Raw genomic sequence first — 20,188 nt, 5'->3', positions numbered from 1 at the left:
AAGACAGTGGATCACAGTTGACAAGGATGGCTTGTTCACATTCATTTAAAAGCTGCCTATGAATACTTGGGTGGTTGGAACAAGCTTTCTGTCTCTTAAAGTTGGGATATATATATATATATATATATGAGAGAATGAAATTAGAAGTAGAATATAGAATTATTATTTTCAAAGCCTTTAGCCTGAATTTTTTGTGGTAGTGGACTACTGGGTCACACAGAGAACCATTTATAAGAAAATGTAAAACCACAACAGTGTACACTGTTGCTCATTTGTAGTTTGCCTGCCCCCTTTTAGAGGTCTTAATAGAGCTATTTGAGGGCTTTGTTCTGCTTAACTTTATCAACTGCCTAAGCAAAAAAACCCTTTTTTAAAAAAATTGTCTTTATTTCCCATCAGGAACAACGTCTAAAAGAACTTGCAAAGAAACCTCATAACTCCTTAACAACAGCCTCCTCTCCTGTGTCTAATGCAGCAGGAAGCATAATGACTACACCAGCCATTGACATGTTTTCCACACCTAGTTCTTCAAACAGGTATGCCCTTGATGTATGTCAGAACTGCTCATAATTGGGGGGAAATGTTTCTAGCCAGAGTACATCCTTAAAATGAGACTGTTCTGTAGATTTTATTTATTGTGTAGCTCTTTGGCTTTGACATAAGCTAACCATAAGGTTTGTTTATCTAGTGCCAAGGGAGAATAAGCCAAACATCCTGGTTAAATGTATAAGAAAGGCAGTGATGCTTGAATTCTTAAGTATGCAACTGCTCAGGACACTCTTGCCTTATCAGGAAAAAGTAGAACTATGCTGTAATTTGTAGGGGTTTTTTCAGTGGTCCAGAGCTACATCTTTTAACAGTGTCACAGCCTGCATGCAATACCTGGGCCTGTCAGTATAAACTGTCCTATGCAATTAAAGATCCTTAGGATTTTGGATTTTTTGTTTTTGTATTAAACAGGTTATGGGCAGGGGTTAACAATATTCAGTGCACACTGCTGATCCAGCATTGATGATCTGCAAAAGTATGAGATGCTCCATTGTGCAAACACACACGTATTCTCTAGATCAGTGCTTCTCAAGCTATCTGATGTGGTGGACCCACCTCCAATTCACCAGGGACTGGTACCATATTTGGTCCCTTTAGCTTCCCATCTAACCTGGGCTGTGGTGGTCACTGGGGATTGGCAGCTGATGGGTTATGGACTGGCACCAGTCCGTGGACCACCACTTTGAGTAGCACTGCTCTAAACTCTATAAAGCCTCTCAAAAAGATGTAAAACTGGAGTTTTAGTATGAAATGGATTGCAGTGAAAAGCATTGTGTGTTCTGGTGCCACATGGATACCATCACCAGCAATTGTGGACTTGACCTATGAGCACTGCTTGCTGGAGAAGAACAGTACAACAGTCAGTGTACTGTTGATGCAGTCTGATACCCAGAATGGTTTGCGTGGTGGGACCTCACGAAATGACTGTGTGCACTGTTGCTTTGACTGTAAGCAGCAAAAATAAACATGAGTTTAGCCCAACCAAATGAATGCTTCATTACATCTGCATTTCTGCAAACTGCAAAACTTGCAGCATAGCCTTTAAAAACAGAAGAATTATTGGCAAATGAAAACCTCCTAAGTATCTGCGTGAATCTCCCACTTGTGCTGTATATTCAATGCAACTAGTAGGAGCAATAAACCTGTGCTAGCATGTGAAGAACCACACAACTAATTTGATGAGCCCAGGGAGTCATTGTGCTTTTGTCACTCCAATGGTATGCCTCCCTCCTTCCAAATAATACCTTACAGCAGGCTGCCTTTGATACTGGAAAGAGATGGGGGTGGCTGCGGTTCCAAAAGGAAAAAGTCAATCCCTCTGGGCATGTTGATGCCTCCTTTTGATCCTGGCCTTGGATATCCAGTGAGCTAAATTCTGCCACATTTCATGCATGCACACACATTCCATTTAGGAAAACACTATGATAGTTTGAATAGCTTTGCTAAGTTTTATGAAAGAAAGGCAATGTTGCTCAAGTCTTTGATAGTTGCCCTCATCTGTTTCCATAGTACATCAAAGCTGCCAAATGACCTCCTTGATTTGCAGCCAACCTTTCATCCGTCTGTGCATCCTATATCCTCTGCGCCACAAGTAGGAGGGACCTGGGGAGGTAAGAAACTCACAGTTAAATCCCAGTTTTGGTTACTTCATAGTCACTCATAACCATCAGTAATATTTCATAGACTCTTAAGCTTTCCTGCCTTGTTAAATTAGGTAAAAATATTTTTTAAAAAAATGTCTGGGACAGATAATTCTTCACACCGTATTTTGAAGGATTGGAAAGAAAACATGGTGTATCATAGTGCATAGCTTAACTTCGTTTCCTGTTTAGCCCCAATCATAGTTGTATCTTTGTAGTCATTGTGAGTTATTGTGAGGCTTGATTTCAGGTAAGTCTGGACTATGGAGCGAAGTCCAGAGTATCAGAATGATTTGCCTTTGCTCTGCAAATGCTAATTTGAAATGCTTGCAGGGCCATCTGATTTCCTGTAAAATCTTATGTGAACATCCCAGAGCTGGTGCATTGCACAGGCCTTGCCTCCAAAGGCAGACAGCTTAGAAGCTCCTTACATGCTGGGCAACCCCTGACACAAAAGAGCTCTCCAACGTCCTTGGATTTAACTTGCACAGTTTCAACAAGCCTGCCTTCATGTGTGCATGGCTAAAATCACACAAGTCAAACGTGCATAAGATGTGACCTACCGTGTTGCACTTTTCAGTTGCTTAAGCCATTCAGATGTATTTAATATGTTGGGTAATACCTCAACACACACACACACCAATGTAATATCTATCGATCATTTTATTTGTATGCTGCCTTTCCAAAGTTAAAACCATGGTCAAGGCATCTGTGTACTAGTCAAAGTTGCTCATGTGGGGGCTTCATTCCCTCAAACGAGCCTTCTTGCAGCAATGCACCTTCTATCATGTCCTCTGCCCCACCCCCCAGAAGTATATGCAGTAATTTGGCCAAGTTGCCTTTAATACTTGTCCTTTCTTGTTCATAGCTTTGACAGCTTTGCACTCTTTTTCTCTGGCCGCAAAATATTTTGTGGGATAGTGGAGGGCCAGGCAAGATGGTAGACATGTTTTTCTGGTAGCTTCGTTCATGCTTGTGGTTGCTGAAGTAGAATAAGCATATTCTGTTTTTGTAGACAAATCCTTGCTGAAAATGTTAACTAGAATTATTTAGAAATGGGTAGAATTTTCTGTATGAAGAATGTAAGCCTGCTTTTCAGGGTTTTTCTTTCAGAAGATGGTAGACCATGTTCAGGCTTCTCTCCCCCCCCCTTTTTTTTTAAATCACTTGATAAATAAGTTCTACTTAAATGTAATCCGTACAGCAGGAGTGGGAAATCTTTTGAGCCCAAGGGCCATATTCTGTCATGGACAACCTTTGCGGGGCCAGAAGCAGCAGTGGGTGGGCCGACAAATGTGGCTCTTGCCATTGTGCAGTCAGCTGCAATAGCCACAAAAAGGTTTCTCTGTGTATGCACACATCTCATCATCTCAGCAAACATCATCACAGTTCATGACCACTTTTCAACCAGGCAAAAGTATTTGAGGAGGGTGAAGCAGAGGCGTGGTGGGATGGCACAGCATGGACAGAGTCCTGAGGATTGAGGAGAGACACCCAGAGCACTACATTTGTCCTCCAGGCCTGAGGTGTCGCACCCCTGTCCTATAGCTGTGATTGGCAATTTGTTTTTCCTTACCATTGTGCAGGAAGTAAACTTCTCAGCTGTTTTACATCTTGTTTTGGGGGTATCAGAAAATGGTTTTGAGAGGTGGTTCTGACCTGGAAGTTAAAGTACAGCCCAGGAAACAGAAATGTGAGGGAGAAAAGAAACGTAACAAATTATGGGAAACAGAAATTTAAACAAAACTCTACTGCCCTTATGATTGGCCAAGAGTTTGAAGGAGAGTGGAAGCGAGTTTGAGTGGGTTTTGGTTGGTTAGAGTTGGAGCACACTTGGCAAATTTAAGGCTTCAGTCAGAAATAAGACAAAATGGAGAGGACTCCAGAAACTGAACAGAGCGGGCTGGAAACAGCTTTACTGATACACACTGAACAGGGTAATAGTTTAGACAAGGTTTAGCTGGATGTATTTGCTTATATGTTTATTTGGTCTTCTGGTTGACTGATTAGAAAAAAACTCTAAATTACTACCTTACAGAAAACCTTTAGTACAAACTACATTTTTTTTGTCTGATGTCTTGTTTTGTCTGCAGTCTTGTTCATCCCACACCTAATTTCCTCACCATCCTATCTAGTAAAGAGAGCTGGTTGGGCCACTAAATACTGTTCCAGAGGCAATCAGGGATAAAAAAAACATCCGCTTAGTAATAGCAATGAAGACCAAAGGAGAGGTTGGGTTAGCCGAGTTACTCTTCTCCTTCTCATAGTGAAGCCTGTGCCATCACATGTGTTTTTAACTGAGTGAGGGCTGCATGACTTTAGCCTAAATATTAATTCTCTAGCAGCTTTAGCACACCATGTTAAACCATAGTTAATAGTTTACCACGAATGGGCAGGTGGCTTCTGCTTTGCTCCTCCCCCAGTGCATGCAGGAGCAGCAAACCATGACCCCTTAGTGTTGCTTCCATACCAGAGATGGTGGCTTGCTTTGCTACAAACCGCAATGTTAAATCAAGGTTTGTTCTTGACTTACCAGTTGTGTTTTGTTTAAGTGAAAAAAGCCACAATCCCCAGTTGGTTGATCATGGTTTGTTGCTTCTGCGAGGGAGGGGGTGAAGTTGGAGTGATCTGTGCATAACTGTTAACTATGGTTTAACTATGGTTTACCATGGTGTGTGAACTGAGCCCAGAAGTCAAAACAGGAAGGGTTTTTTTAGAACTTGAGAGATAAAAAGGCATTTAAGAAAGGAAATTGTATGGGCATAGCGAGGGCTCATGGCAAGTCTTGGGAAAAGCCATGGGGCTGGGGGTGGATGATCCAAGTTAGAGGCACTGCACTGAAGGGATTCTTCTATATCAAAGGTGTTGTGCAGTATGTTGTAGGTGGATTCTGACTTCCAGAGACCAGAGTATTAAGACAGTGTCCTTTTCAGAAAATACCTGAATCAGGATAACTTAGAGAATGCCTGTTACCTCTTGCCAATAAGCCATTTATGTAGGTGTTGGGGGGGAAATGCAAACTGATACTCTTAAAGCAAAACTGACTTACAGAACTGCTTATGCTGTTCCTGATTACTAATGCACAGCTAACCTGGTCCCCCACCCCTATTCCTCTTCTTCTCCTTCTTGCTCTGCTTGGACTGCACAGATCCTTTCACTTCTACCGCTGACGCTGTTGATGATGCCGTTCCAAGCCTAAATCCTTTCCTCACAAAATCTAGCGATCACCTCTCTGTCTCTTCTGACGTACTACCCACTTTCACTTCTAGGACACCAACTCATGAGATGTTCGTTGGTAATGTACCATCTGACTGGCTTTTCCCTTTCTCTTAACTATCAGACTATTCTGGGCAAATTTAGGATTTTCAAAAGAGAGAAAAGAAAGATAAAATGAATGAGCTATTACCTAATGACAGTTTGAGTTCCCTTCCCAGTTGTAAATGCATGACCTACAGAATGTAGTGCAGTGGTAGCTGTGTAAATTCAGATGGGCAACTACTTAGGGATTGAGGGCGGAGAGAGGAGACTTTATATTCCTTCCCAGCCTTATTGTTTTATCTAATATTTGTAAAACAACAACAAAAACAACACCCAGAGGTTACTGAATTGGGGACAGTTCCCCCCTAAAAGCAGGCAAGCCTTTGCTACAGGCATATCAACTACAGTGTTGCTCATCTAAATGAGCCACATATAGAGTTGCACTACCTACTGTGTGCAGTATGCAGTCCATGGGGTAATCTTTATGTCCAGCTATGTGCCCTTGGCCGCATGGAGTTTCCATTCCAAGCTAGATGTGGCACAATTTGACCTCCAGAAGCGTAAATTCTAAGATTACCATGTCATCGTATGACTTTCGATTTAACTCTTTCTGGTTCTCTAGATCGCTTCAATCCATTTACTGAATCAAACCCCTTTGTGGAAACCAAATATGCATCCACTTTTCAGCTCTGTCACTTTACTTCAGGTATAATACAAATGCCTTGAGGGTTTTACACTTGCTTGTTTTCAGAGGTGTAAAACATGGCATTTGATGATGTTTCCCCCCCTGTCTTTAGATAGTGTAAAATCTTCCCTTTTTTTTAGAAGTTGTTGCTAGATTGCTTGTGTGTGTGTTATAGGTCACGTAGTTGTTGTCTTAACTTAATGTCCAAATAATTGGTTAAGCCGATAAGAGTGTCCTGTTCCTTTCTCTCTGTAACTGTTCCTTCTTTGCTCTTCTGCTTCCTATGCCTTTATCAGATTCTTTTTGTGGTCCTCAAGCTTATCCTCCTAACGCTTCCCATTTCCGCAGTGAGCCCTCAACTGTAGCTGGCCTATTTGGAGGTAGGTAAAAGGCTTTTGAAGCCCAGGAACTTGGTTTAGTTATGTAAACTTGGGTAAAATTATGCAGACATGCCCATTTCAGTTTGTAAGCAAGCTGGAGAGTTGTATGCTTTTCATCAGCTGATCAACACTTAAAAATACCGTATTTTTTGCACCATAACACTCACTTTTTTCCTCCTAGAAAGTAAGGGGAAATGTCTGTGCGTGTTATGGAGGGAATGCGTACGGGTGGCATGCCTACGGATTTTCCTCCTCTAAAAACTATGTGCGTGTTATGGTCGGGTGCGTGTTATAGAGCGAAAAATACGGTAATTCCAAAACTGATGCATCAAAATGGGTCCAGCTTGTTTTTAAAAATAACTTAGCCTGTCCTTGCTGAAAAGGTTGCAAATCTAAAGACTGCTTTAATCAGTTTTTTCACTGTATCACTTTTTGTTCATAGAAAATCACAGATTGAAACGAGTGGCAATTGACAGCGATTTGGCGGGTGCACTTCTAAAGCACCCAGCATGACGTTATAACTGAAAGCCACTGTCTTTATTTTCTTTTATCCTGGAAATGTTTAGGTTTAATTATAAGAACTTTGCAAACATTGATCCCATGAAACAGGCACATTGGTCTTCTCATTAAGTGGTGTGTGTGTGTGTGTGTGTGTCCATGTCCTTGTCCTTGTCCTTGTCCTTGCAAGCATGCACTGCTCTCTCTGAAATGGGCCAACTGTACTTAGTGCAACAAGTTCCCTTGTGGAACAGTGCCCAGTGCTGTTTTTGATTTAGCCATCACAGTGCTAGCGTAATACATGTTCCAGTCTTGAGAACTTAAGGACCATTTGGATCAGATCAAAGGTCCATCAAGTCCATCTTGAGATGCTCACAAGCAAGAGCATAGTAGTGATGACCACCCCTTGTTCCTCATTGAAGTTTGATCCATTTCTGTCTTGATTATCGATAGCCAGTAATGAGAACTGATGCATCTTGTTATAACAAATTCTGTTGCGTTTTGCCTTTTATCCTGAAGCTGCTGACATTTCACTGGCTGCCTCTCATGCTATAGTCAGTGCCTAAGTTCCAGTGTTCTGCTGGTCAATACTGTTCATCACTATTAAATTCTATTGTGCCCGTGTTGTTTCTTCTAAACTGTCTTCAGTTTTCCTTTGTAGGGAAAAATGCTGCGTCCTGTAATGACTTTAGTGTCTCTCTTCTGTGCTATCTACAGCTTTATAAACTAGGCTGGGGGAGCAACCAGAGTTGCTTACAGTATACAAGATGTTAAAAGGACCATATGTTTATATAATAAATTTGTATTTCAATCCCTTGCCACCGTAGTCCACCTTCATGTTTCCCATTTCTTCTGTTGCATGGTACTGATCTGATTAGGGGAGCCTTCTGGAGCAGACAGTCTGTATAGGATTTTAGCAGTATAGTGTGTTGTAATAAAATGAGGAAGCCTGGTGCTATATGCAGCTTTAGCATTCTGCCTAAAGAAACTGGTAGCTGCTACATGTTAAACTACCGAGTTGCTTTCAGTGCTGAAGTAGCCATAAGCATTCATGTAATACTGCAACTACATGAGGTTTTTTTAAAAAAAATCCATCCATTTTAGCAAGAAGTTCTCAAGTCTCTAAAAAGCAAAATAGGTCAAATTGGTGCCAGGTGGAAATGAATTTTAAAACACGTGCCTGACCGTGCTTATGGGCATTTTATTCAGAATCCTCAGGATTAAAGTAGGTGATATGTAGGTCCTAAGTCCCATTGATATGTTTGGGATGTAGCAATTTATGTGCCTGGGAAAATGTCTGAAAATGGGGAGTGGGGGATAGGGTGGGAAGAGTTGGGAGCACCAGTGAGTGATTTTGAATACAACTCAATCCCAGAGGTGGCTATTTTGCAAGTAGTGAACTGAAATAGGAAACTAGGAGTCTATTATCGCTTCAAAATAAATCTGCTCTCAGATAGTATAGCAGTGACAAAATTGAATAACTGCACCAGGCCATCTTGTTTTGAAAAATTCTGCTTTAAAGGGCTGAAACTGGAAAGGCTTACTAGTACTGCAGAACTCTTGCTGTGAAGCCTACTCCAGTGCCTTTGGGGGGGGGGGGGTGTTGCTCCTTGCCTATATGCAACATGCAAACTTGAGTCCATCAGTTCTTGCATCATGGGTTATTCCTCTCAAGTTGCAGTAACATGGAGTTCTGCAAGGAAAGCTTTCTTTGCAGGCTCCTTTTCAATGTCTGAATGCCCATAATCCTTTTATGGCTATAGAGCTGCTACTTACATGCAAGTTGAGAGTTCACATACTGCATATAAATAAGCTCTTTTTAAATGTCTTGTTTGTAGGGTTCACCCAGTCTCCTGTTGCTCCATCGCAGCCCTCAGCAGGCCTTAATGTTGACTTTGAGTCTGTGTTTGGCAACAAAACTTCAAATGTACCTGTGGATTCTGGTGGTAGGTCTTCCTTTCTTTCTTTTTAAAGTACCCTTTTTAAAATACTGCTCAAAGATGCACAAAAATCACACTGGGTGATGGAACATTTGGTGCCAGCCTTTAAAAAGCTGTTTGGATCTTTTGGCTTGTTAAAAAGGGTTAACACATTTGTTTTGGATTAAGCTTTCATGGACAACTTCCTATGATGCCTCAACCTTTTCAGAAATCTGTTTTTTTTTTTTTTTTAAATTTAATATTTATTAGGATTTTCAAAAAACACACAACAAACAAGAACAAGAAATAAACAAAACAAAAGAGAAAAAAACAAACACAAAAATACAAAATATTCAAAACTAAACAACAATAAAAACACATAAAAGTTTATGATACTTATTGTTCTTAACCTTATTTCTCAGACCTCCTCACACCTCCCCTTCTTGTATTCCCATTTAAATTGTCAGTTCAGCAAGTCCTTAACTTATTTCTTTACCTTAACTTATACATTTATTCTAACTTACTATTGTTTTACTTTCCTTCTTTTTTCCATTTCCTCCATTTATTTTTAACAATCTTATTTTCAATTAATTTAAAAAGAAAAAACCAATTTTACCTTATTAAAAACACACATCCATACTTATACCCCATTAATTATTCTTAAACCTTTTTCCTGAAGTCGACCAACATTTCCCTTCCACGATTTGCCCAATTTCCTTACCATTAACTAAATTATAAAAAACAAATTATCCTTATACACCCTTTGGATTCCCAACCTCCGCCCACCCTTTTCCCGGTTCCAGACCCCAACCAATGTCCATCAGTCTTTATGTTATTTATTTAGCCTGGAGATCTCACGTCCGAGGCCCTTATATCTCTCTCAGTTCCTTTCCGCCGGTCTCTTTGATGGTCCTTAATGTTAAGCCCCAAGTCTCGGAGGGGCTCCGGCCCAACAGAATCCATGTTGCTTCCAGCCAGTCCTCCATACTTAAAAGCAAAGCCTATGGGGTGCTCCAACTCTTGTTTCAGATTTCTTACAGATCCAAATGTCCCCAAAGCTCCAGCTTTCACCTTCAACCAATTTGTAATCCTCAGGTCTTCAGGTCTCCTCCCGAGGAGATCTTTCCATTTTCCAGATTCCCATTCAGACCAGGCTTTCCACATCCAATTTTTATTATCCTTTTTTGTCATCATGTCAGGCCTCATGTTGTAACTCTCCTTTAACTCCTGCAAATCTCCTGCTCCTCCTTCATTTTCTTCAAAAACAACACATTGCTCCATCGTTTCTACGCTTTCAGTTTCATTTATTTGTTCAGTTAAATAGGCTTCCTGTTTCAAGTCCTTATCAGGCTCCAAGCTGTTGTTTACTGTCCAGTGTAGTAATGATACGTTTGTAGACAAAGCATTGTATTCATCTTTCAAGTTTCCCAAGAGAACGAAAACTCTGTCTAGTTCTGCTTGGAATTTACATACTCCAGTCATTTTTGTAGTGTCATGTCCTTATTCCCCCTCTAGGGGGATTTTAGTTCCTTAATGTTCCTTTCAGCTCAAAACCAAAAGTCCAGTTATTTTGTATCAGCCCTCCTTGTTTTTAACAAAGTTGTACCAAATAAACCAGCAGAAACAGCAGAAACAATGTTTTCTTTTTCCAGCTGACAGCTAGCTGACTAACAGCTCACTTGACAGCTGTCAAAATCTTCCATACACCAGGCTTTCTCATAGGGCGTTCCCGGGTCTGGGGGGGGGGTAAAATTTCAGTCCCCAAGTTCTTTTTATCCTCCAGTAAATCTTCTTATAGTGTCAAAACCGTGAAATCAAAATCTTTTCATTAAAAAAAACAAGAAGCAAATTCTTTCGACCTTAGCTGCTCAGTCCTTTGCTTTAAATTGTTTACAAAGAGGGGGGGGTGACTTCCTTTTTAGCCCCTTCCCGCTCGTTCCAAATCCAGAATTAAAATTTTTTATAAAGTCCCAATCTCCGTATTACTCACGGGTTTATATTTTAGAGTCCAGTCGATCTTGGAAGAAGTTGGCGCTCTCTGTCTATGGCTTGCGGCTTCACTCCGTAGGCGAGGGAGTACTCTCAGCACCACGCCTCACCCTGCCTCCGTTCCGAAGCCTTTAAAAAGGCTCCGTCGCAGATTGGGGGGGCGCAAATGGTGCCCGCCGAGTCTCTGTGTTCACAGGCATCCGCGCCTGTGATTTTAAGGGTCCCCGCTTCGCCGCAGCGGCCAGACCCAGACGCTACGGAGCCGATTCCCTCCGGAGCTCGGAGGGAATCCGCCATTAAACAATGGCGCCAACCCGGAAATCTGTTAAAGTAGTTTCTCATCCATAAAAGCTTACGCTACAATAAATCTGTATTGTTGCTTGAGACATTTTACTGAAACAGCAAGGAAGGCTAGGCCAGGGCCCTGTAAGGGCCACCAACTTTGCCTTGACTTCTGTGGCAGAAGGACAGCATATGAACGCAATCAATCAATCAATCAATCAATGTTTTCCTGCTGCTGCCAGTGCTCTTACCATTTCTTTTTGGATCTTGGGTGCTGAATGTATGGATTTTCCATTTCTCCACTGCAAAATAACAGTAACAACAATAAGTGCAGCTTTATACCATTTAGACTTTAAAAATACTGCTTTTAAGATGTCTCATGCTACATTGACATGGATTCCATTGCCTTTAATACTACTTGGCTTTTCTTAAAGGGTTTGATGAATTAGGTGGACTCCTAAAACCGACAGTGGCCTCTCAAAACCAGAGTCTTCCAACTTCAAAAGGTCCACCTAACAAGTTAGTGTTGGATGATCTGGATTCATCTTTAGCCAATCTTGTGGGCAGTAAGTAGAGTTTATGTAAAGTTTACAGTACCAACTCTTTGGATAATTGAAATAAATGAATGGGCAGCTTCCAATTGTTTATTTCTTGTTTTGTAACAGATCTGGGCATTGGAAATGGAACAACTAAAAAGTGAGTATTTCTCATTGCAGCAATATGCAGGTGTTTTAACCCATTAAGCACATCTTTGCAGCAATTTTGTACAGCAAATGCAGACTAAGGTTCTTGAGATGAACCTGGCAGGGAGGGTGTAACACTGCCCCTTTCCCCTCCCAGGTTTTCCATTTCTGAGTAGGATAGCAAATGTCTTTGAGCGGGGTGGGAGCAAGAGAACTCTGAATGAAGGAAGCTGTATATGAACAATTAATCTTATCTATCCATATCTTGCAATAAATCAGTTCACCTCAAGATTACAGACTTCTAGGTACCCAAGTCCAATTATCCAGGGACTGTACACTCTCTTTGCCTGCTTTCTTGCTTCTTTCTGCATGTTTGCCTTAGACTTGGTCCCTTTGGCCTATTTATGTGAGGCTTGAGCCAATTGTGTGCTGGTGTCTCTAGAGTGGTGTGCATTAATGGATAGTATTTGCCTTCATTTTTATCTATTTTTGGAGGCTTGAACAGGGAGATGTTGAGGTACATAGTTTCAGGATGAGAAATATTGCTCTAACCTTGTTTAAACTTCATTTATTTTTAAACATGTCTGCAAGAAAGGCAGCTAGATTCCCCTCCATCCCCCGGATTTAAGATCTTTTCTTTTCTTTTTTCTTTTCTTTTTTCTTTTCTTTTCTTTTTTCTTTTCTTTTTTCTTTTCTTTTTTCTTTTCTTTTTTCTTTTCTTTTTTCTTTTCTTTTTTCTTTTCTTTTTTCTTTTATTTTAAGTGATGTGAACTGGACACAGCCAGGAGAAAAGAAACTAACTGGAGGCTCCAACTGGCAACCCAAAGTTGCACCAACAACAGCATGGAACACTCCAACAATGGTAAGCAGTTGCTGTAGGCATATTGAAAGAATTCCAGCAGCTCAAAATATACTGTGAAAGTGTAGGAAGACTATAGGAATTTTGTCAGGAGAGGCAGAGAATCTTAGAACTTATTGTGGGAGCCTAAAACAACCTGACATGTTTCATTTAGGTGATGTTTAATTGGATATTTATTGGCTAGAGTCATCCCAGTGGAGTCAGGTTTGTGTTTTAAGGTTAGCAACCTGGGGACTCAAACATATGGTGCTGATACCGTATCCTTGAGTGATGTAGAGGTCTCGTGGCATTGACAGCCTCGTGATGATTGCACAGAAAAATGTGTATCTAACCTGGACTGCCATACTCAAAACAGGTTGAAGTTTTAATCCATTTATCTCACAATTCCACTATGATACTTCAATAGAAGCATACACAAAAGGGGTTGAGATGAATTTTGAGCATTGATTATATCAGGGATGGGTTGGAGGAAACATTCCCTGGTGGGCAACTTTCAAGGGCCTGCATGTCAGTGGTAGGTGGAGCCAGAGGCAAAAGTAGGCGGGGCAACATATATGACTATTCCGTTAGTACCATAACTGGAATCTAGCCTGTGTAAACGCCAGAGGTTTCTACACATGCACGCAGGCAAGAATCATTATCCTAGTTGAAGCATACATTGCAGCCATGTGGAATCACCTGAAGAAGGTGCAGAGCAGGACTACATTTGAGGGACATGGCCACATTTGGCCTCTGGGCCTGAGGTTCCCCACCCCTGGTTCATATGAAGCCAGGAAATAGCTCAGGTGAAATGGGGAAATCTGGCTTAGTACAAGCAAGGAATGAAGCACTGGAGCCATCACAAGGGGACCAGTGAAGAAGGAATGCTCAGCCCCAGCACTTGTTCACAGCTTTATGAAACATGTATTAGGAAGCCAGGAAAGATGATTTAAATCAAGCCATAGCCTTATACCATTTTATTCACAAAGTTTGTGAGAGAGGTTGCACTGAGAGAGAGACTGGTTTTGTGCGAAGTCAGCCAGTGATTCTGGTTGATACTGGATTTGAACCCAGGTCTCCTTGTGCCAAGTCAATGCCCAATCCACTGCACCATGCTGACTTTTAATAAAGGTACATTCTAATGAGGGAAGCATCATAATTTAAAGTTTTATTTCATCATAAGCCCTGTGAAAGGAGACCTATGTTGGATATTAAGCCTTCACCAGAAACTCTGTATTTTGAGGTGCACTGTTCCTTGAAGCCTGAGCAATCTTTTAAAAGAGAAACAATTGTAGTCTCAGTAGGTCATAAAGGACTTGTAGGGGCAGAAGCCCTCCACATCCCAAAAGTGCTCTAAAAGGTTCCAAGCTGTGACTTCTCCAGATCCATGTGATGGCACAATAGCCACAAAGGAGGATTTGAATTGTACTAAAAAGATATGGTGTGACTGAAAGCAAGGCAGGGAGCAAAAACTTCATGTCTGATGCTGCCTGTATTGTCATATAACTTGTTAAGAGAAATTGGAAAGAGATGCCTCATGTGTTCGATCAGTTGCCTTCTTGCTGTTGACTTGCCTGCAGGAAAATAATAATAGGTGACGGTTGCTAGCCTGGTGTATTTTTTTAACATGCTTGGAAGTGGTGGCTCATAATCATTTACCAGTAGATATATGTGGCTTTTCAAGTAATAAATACTACAACTCTGGGCAGGCATGTGTGACAGGAGAGGATAACTGTGGAAGGAGGGCTAGTGTTAAAAGCTACAGAGAGCAGCTTTTTGCCTCTAATACAATCAGGATCAAATGCGTAAGGCCATCTACACTGCTCTGAATTAAGCACGTGCTAACTGCTAGACATCCTGGCCTGCCTGTGCTACTCTTTTTGTGCTTTAAAATGGGAACTTAGTGACTGAACTGGGCACCATTCCAGCCATGTGTATTTTGAGATAATGGTCATTTGACAATGACCTTCAAATGCCACTTTCCCACCCAATGTTAGCTGCAACCTTTATAAACTACTTGGGAGAAAGACACTTGTAAAAGGAGGGGCGGCTTGAATACGCTGTCCTTCCCTCCAAACCTCTCCAGCAAATGTTCCAGCCCATGCACTAGCCCTGTAAGGGAAATCTGATTCAGTCCCACATAGCATCTCGTTCTGCCCTAACTTTTCATTCCTGGAGATGGTTGCTTCTAAATGTTTAATAATTTCCTTTTAGGAGCTGTGCTGAACTGCCTTGTGACACAGCTCCTGTCTGATAAGTCTCACCTGAAGCTATGAGATTCCTAAATGGTTTTCATGAGCTGTTAGAATAGGAAGGTCTAACTCACTTCCATTCATCCTCTGCCTTAACTCTGTTTGTCCTGTTCTGGTTCTCTTGTGAGTGCTTTCCCTTTAATTGGTACCGGTAGATTCCAGTATTTATGGAAAACTTGCCAACTCAAAGCATGTGAAAAACATGTACAAATGCAGAGGTCATGTTGCGGCTTCGTCAACCTTGTCTGTGTCCTTTTTACCAGATGCTTAAGTGGCTTTGGATTACAAAAATTATATTTCGGGGAGGGGTTTGAACTCACTTTTTGACTAAAATGCTCTGTGTGTATATTCTGTTGTGTAAGTACTCATTTCTAATCCAGTGTTATTGCATTATGTAATTGTTCTTCCGGGGGAAAACAGAATGGCATGCATTTTCCACAATACGTAAGTGAACAAAACCTGCAGCCTTTTTTTTTCTTTTTGCAATCAAAACTGGCATGCTGATATTAACCACTACAGCAGAATCTCATAATCCTGCTATTCCACACTTTTTTTTCTCTTGAGTTAAGATCTTTGGGCATGACGACAACCTTGAACAGCTTCTATCTAGCTTATCCAGATCTCAAGGTGTCCTGTGGGCCTCTTTTCTCCAATGATGGCATGGAAAAATACTAAGATGATTTTTCTTGCTTTAAACTCTGCCATTTGCTGCGAGATAGCTGGTGCGTGTGTCTGTATTGCCTTTTTTAAAAATGCATTTGGTGGATAAATCAAACCAAAAAAGGCATTTGTGCGTGTGAAATAACTGCATGAAACTTCACAGGCTTCTGTTCGACTTCACAATTCACTATCTGCAGACTTGATTTCAAATAGGGAGAGACCAATACGTCCCCAAATACTAAACCAAGTGAAAATGCTCACCCATTTGGTTGTGTATCTGAAAGACTTAAAACTTTTGAATTATCCTTCAAAGATGGGTGGCATCTCCCTTCAGCACTAAAAGGAGAAGTAACAGTGGTTAAAATGACAAGTCAACCTAATTTCTCTTGTGTCAATAAGAGCTAAAGAATGAAGTAACTAATGGGTTTGTTTTCCAAATGTTTTAAGGTAAGTTTATTCATTGACTGTGGGGTGTTCCCTCACTCCCGCTTTTCTACAGCTACCGTGTGTGTGGTTCACCCCATCTGCTTTACACGTGGATATTGCAACTGTATTGTTTTACATCCAAAATCTTAAGCGACTTTAATTCTTTAGCTCTTAACTATAGTGATCCCAGTTTAGCCCAATTGGTTTCTCCTTCCATGTTACTGTTGGTCTTTCCCTGTATTCTCTTCATTGTGGGGAAATCCTAAGCCAGCCTTCAGCTCCTAAAAGCCTAGCAAATGTATGGCCATATGTATGCAAATGCATAATATTTTGCTTAATGGCTGTATGAATATTAATCATGGTCATTTCATTAACCATGTTAGCCAATAGCAAGTTGGATTCCATTGTCCAGTGGCTATTACAGTTCAAAGGAGTAAATATTTTTGAAACACTGTATGGTTCTTTTCTTCCCATCCCTACCCCAGAGAGTAGGGATATTGTTTCTGGAGAGTTAAATCTCCTACGGAAACAGTTCTTACAGATTAAGGGCATGATACAAAACAATGCTGTTCTATTTGTCCCTAAGCTCAGAGGGTTTGTATAGGAAAAGTTCCAGGATTGCTTGTGCGCGTCTATATTTTTCTGCTTTGCCATATTTTTTAGAGATTCCTCCACTTTCTAGGACTTCTGCTGTATGATGCAAGAGTGTCAAAGCCAGAGGGCTTGAGCAGAGTTTCAAAGTACTTACTCCAAGCAAGAAGCCCAGTTCCTGTAATAGTTGTCTTGCATATGGAACTGCAGATTTTTTTTTTGAAAAAAGTATCACTGGTTTGGAGGAGGTGGTAAGCTTCATAAGTTACCCTCCTACTGTCAAACATCACGATATCTGGCAGAAAGAACACCCCAGTCTGTCCCTTACAGATGCTGGGAGGTCTTTTTGGCTGTGATATCTTTGTTAAAATGGGATTTCAACTTGTGCATTGATGTAAAATATCTTCTTGAACTATTTATACTTCCATATAAGTCTCCGGGGCAGCTGACAAGATATGCCAAAACAAACAAACATCGAGTCCTACATAAAAAAGAAACATTCCAAATTTAAAAACTCCCTATAAATGCTGTAAGCAGAAACAAACTTTTTACCTGGCCCTTTTTAGAAAACTCAGAACAGCTCCTGTTCAGACAGGCAGCTGTCTGCTTTATGCTTATAGCCTGGGGTGTTCCTTGACTATTCAGCTACTGGTTGCATGAAGCCCATCAAGTGAGGCTTTGTTTGACAGCATTCGACTTCTTGTTTTGGGGAAGCATCTTATTATTTATTTATTTATTTATTTATTTTATTATCCAGGATGCTAGGTTCACATTGTCTGTAAAGCAATCCTGGGCCTGAAGTGATGCCCTCCCAACTTATTGGGCACCAGCTATATAGTGTGTTACCTTGTACATTTGTAGCCATGTTCAGCTAAAGAAACTCTAATGGCTTACCTGCAAGGATGTTACCATGATGCTCACTGGCCAGTTTCTGGCTCTGTCAGATATCAATTGATCAGCTGTCAGAGATGCTCATATTTACAGTCAAAAGCATTTCATTGCTGTTTGTGAAGCCTTTTCCATTTGCATGCCGCTTAAGGTTGTCTCTTTCTCATTAGGCACCGCCCGTCATGGCCTATCCTGCTACAACGCCAACAGGAATGATGGGGTATGGAATGGTCAGTAAATGTTTATATTCATTTGAAGTATTTTTAGGAGCGCTTTTATCGTAGCTTGCTCTTTCCATTTCCTTTGGGTTTCTGGGTGTGCTTGCAACACATATGTTGAACAAGATGCCACATACCTGGCAGATTAATTTTAGCCCCACTTGTTTGTTTTTTGACCTTTTTCATTTTGCCAGACAAAAAAAATGCAATACTTAATGTTCTTTACTTCCACCTATCTTCTGTTACAGTGACTACTTTAAAAATAAATTCTAGGAAGCCTTAGCATTTCTCACTGAGACTATAAGGGGGAAATGAGCTTCCTTGAAAAACAGCTCCCCCTGCCCCACAAATGTGCAGCCATACAGTGTGTGTTCTAAGGGCATTCTGTTCATACAGAGCAATGGTGAAGCCTAGTAGGTTTGGCCAACACCACATGGGAACAGTATCCATCCTAGAACATATGTAGAATCCTCTGGCAGATATAAAGAGGCTCCTACCAGGCAAGATACGGAGTTTGTTTGAAACTTAGGAAGTTTGAAAGCACTCCTTTTTAAGGTGACAACCTTGTAGATTAGCCTCAGATGTTGGGCATGCCTTGTGCTAAATGCAACAGGAAGCTAAACTGCAGATTAGTTCTAAAGTGTTCAGGGCTAAGTGGAAAATCAATGCCTCCTTAACAACCCAGCATTTGAAATCTAAATGAATTTCTATTCGGCCCCCTCTGCAGTCTTCTGATCCTTGGTTAAGACACTTTATCTGAGCAAATTTTAAATTTGCCTGTTGGTGTTTTAATGGCTGGTCTTAAGATATTTGTTGATTTTAATAGCTGCTGTCTTATTTCCTCTTTAGCTTTTTAAAAAATGAAAACATCTTAGCCTGGTACAGGAATGAATAAAGTGAAAGACTTGGTATATCACACTAGATGTTGTTCAAAGTTTTCAGCTCAATGTAGAAACATGAAGCAGTAGCCTATCTAAAAGCGTGGAAAGGTGCATAGGAACACAGACCAAAAGTTCCCAATGTTTGGTTGCTGGAAGCTTTTTTAAATGTTCCATTAATTATTTCCTTTACAGTGCCACTAACTAAACTGTACAGTTGGAGTCAATTTCTGGTGGTGGTCTCTTTTAAAGAGCTGTGCATGAAATTAATTCTTTGCTGTTCTGGATTTTTAGCCATCCCAAATGGGAGGAGTACCAGTAATGACGCAACCAACCTTAATATACAGCCAACCTGTCATGAGACCTCCAAATCCTTTTGGTCCTGTATCGGGAGCCCAGGTGGGTGTGGAACTGGCCTACAAAGCCGTATGCTTCTGGCAGCTCACAAGCTAGTCGACAAGAGCATTGTGTGTAGATTTGGTCATGTTGTCAGGTGGTGCATTACTTTTGCTTAAACCGTTAAGCCTGCTCAGCCTGGGAAACTTGCAGCCCCAAGGAAGGAATGGTGAAGATGGGATGGAGGAAAGCTAACAGTGCCAAAAGGGTAGTCCAGGAAGAGATGACACTGAAGGAAAGTTTGAGAAGGCATCTTGTCATTAGAAGAGAGTGCTTTCAGGTATTAAGAGACAGAGGATGGTAAGGAAGAGGGAGCAGCAGTTCTTCATAGTTAGCAGTGGCAAACATTGTGGTGTCGTGTCCCCCCCCCCCCCATGTTTCTGGACTACAACTCCCATGGTTCCTAACACTGGCCATGTTCACTGGGACTGAGAGGAGCCAGAGTTCAGCATCAGAAGAGTAGGCAGCAAATAGTACTGTTCAGTTTTCTGTTGAAAAGCTAAGCTAAGGTGTCAGAGTGGCACTGTTTTTAGCAGGGGTGTTCTAGATCTTTATTAAAGAGAGAAGAGGTGATAGGAAGAAAGTCTGATTAAGGCTGCAGATAAAACTTAGCTTTTCTAGGTGCCACTTCAGGAGTGGCAATTTCCTCCATTAATGGTACTACTTCGTACAAAACCACAGGCTAGCCAAGTGTAGCAGGCACTGATTGGTGCCATGCATGCAGTTGTTTATCTGGGAAGGAGTGGCCAGTTGTGGGTTCACATTGCGTTTGTACACAGCAGAAGAGATGTGTGTGCAATTGTCATGTTTGTTCATTTGTTGCAGGAAACTTTTCGCCTTTGAAATCAGCCCTAAATTTGCCCTCAAAAGGACCCAAGCTTGTTCCAGTAGGATGTGGCACATACAGTTCTCCTTTTTCTATTCTAGTATGGAAATCAAGAGGTTTAATCATAGAGTCTTGCCTGCTGTAACTTTTAAACTACTACTTGGTTTTTTTCTGTTACACACACACACACACACACACCATTTTCATCCCTTATATTTGCACTGTACTCTGTGGCTCCTCTTTTACTGCTTGTGTAACATATTCAGAATTTGAGACAATCTAGAGTGGTGGGTACAAGCTATTCTTTAGCTGTGCATACTTGGGAGTTGAGC

General features: G+C 41.1%; 1 protein-coding gene across 11 annotated transcripts in view; it reads left to right on the top strand.

Annotated features, from left to right (window-relative positions):
• Positions 1-20,188, top strand: part of PICALM (phosphatidylinositol binding clathrin assembly protein) — a 66,961-nt gene that overhangs the window by 39,017 nt on the left and 7,756 nt on the right. For 3 of the 11 annotated variants that reach the window (XM_053385522.1, XM_053385524.1, XM_053385532.1), the window contains 12 exons: positions 400-536; positions 2,059-2,159; positions 5,338-5,484; positions 6,070-6,153; positions 6,429-6,512; positions 8,849-8,956; positions 11,635-11,766; positions 11,866-11,896; positions 12,646-12,745; positions 15,394-15,417; positions 17,709-17,768; positions 18,929-19,033. In XM_053385522.1, the coding sequence (XP_053241497.1) occupies positions 400-536; positions 2,059-2,159; positions 5,338-5,484; positions 6,070-6,153; positions 6,429-6,512; positions 8,849-8,956; positions 11,635-11,766; positions 11,866-11,896; positions 12,646-12,745; positions 15,394-15,417; positions 17,709-17,768; positions 18,929-19,033 (1,113 nt within the window). Of the gene's footprint in view, positions 1-399; positions 537-2,058; positions 2,160-5,337; positions 5,485-6,069; positions 6,154-6,428; positions 6,513-8,848; positions 8,957-11,634; positions 11,767-11,865; positions 11,897-12,645; positions 12,746-15,393; positions 15,418-17,708; positions 17,769-18,928; positions 19,034-20,188 lie in introns of those variants that run through there. The other 8 variants (XM_053385523.1, XM_053385526.1, XM_053385525.1 and 5 more) reach the window with 8 other exon arrangements.

The sequence above is a fragment of the Podarcis raffonei genome, chromosome 4, assembly GCF_027172205.1.
Source record: "Podarcis raffonei isolate rPodRaf1 chromosome 4, rPodRaf1.pri, whole genome shotgun sequence".
Taxonomy (NCBI): Eukaryota; Metazoa; Chordata; class Lepidosauria; order Squamata; family Lacertidae; genus Podarcis; species Podarcis raffonei.
Note: the sequence above shows the minus strand (reverse complement) of the source record. Positions and strands in the feature narration are given on the sequence as shown.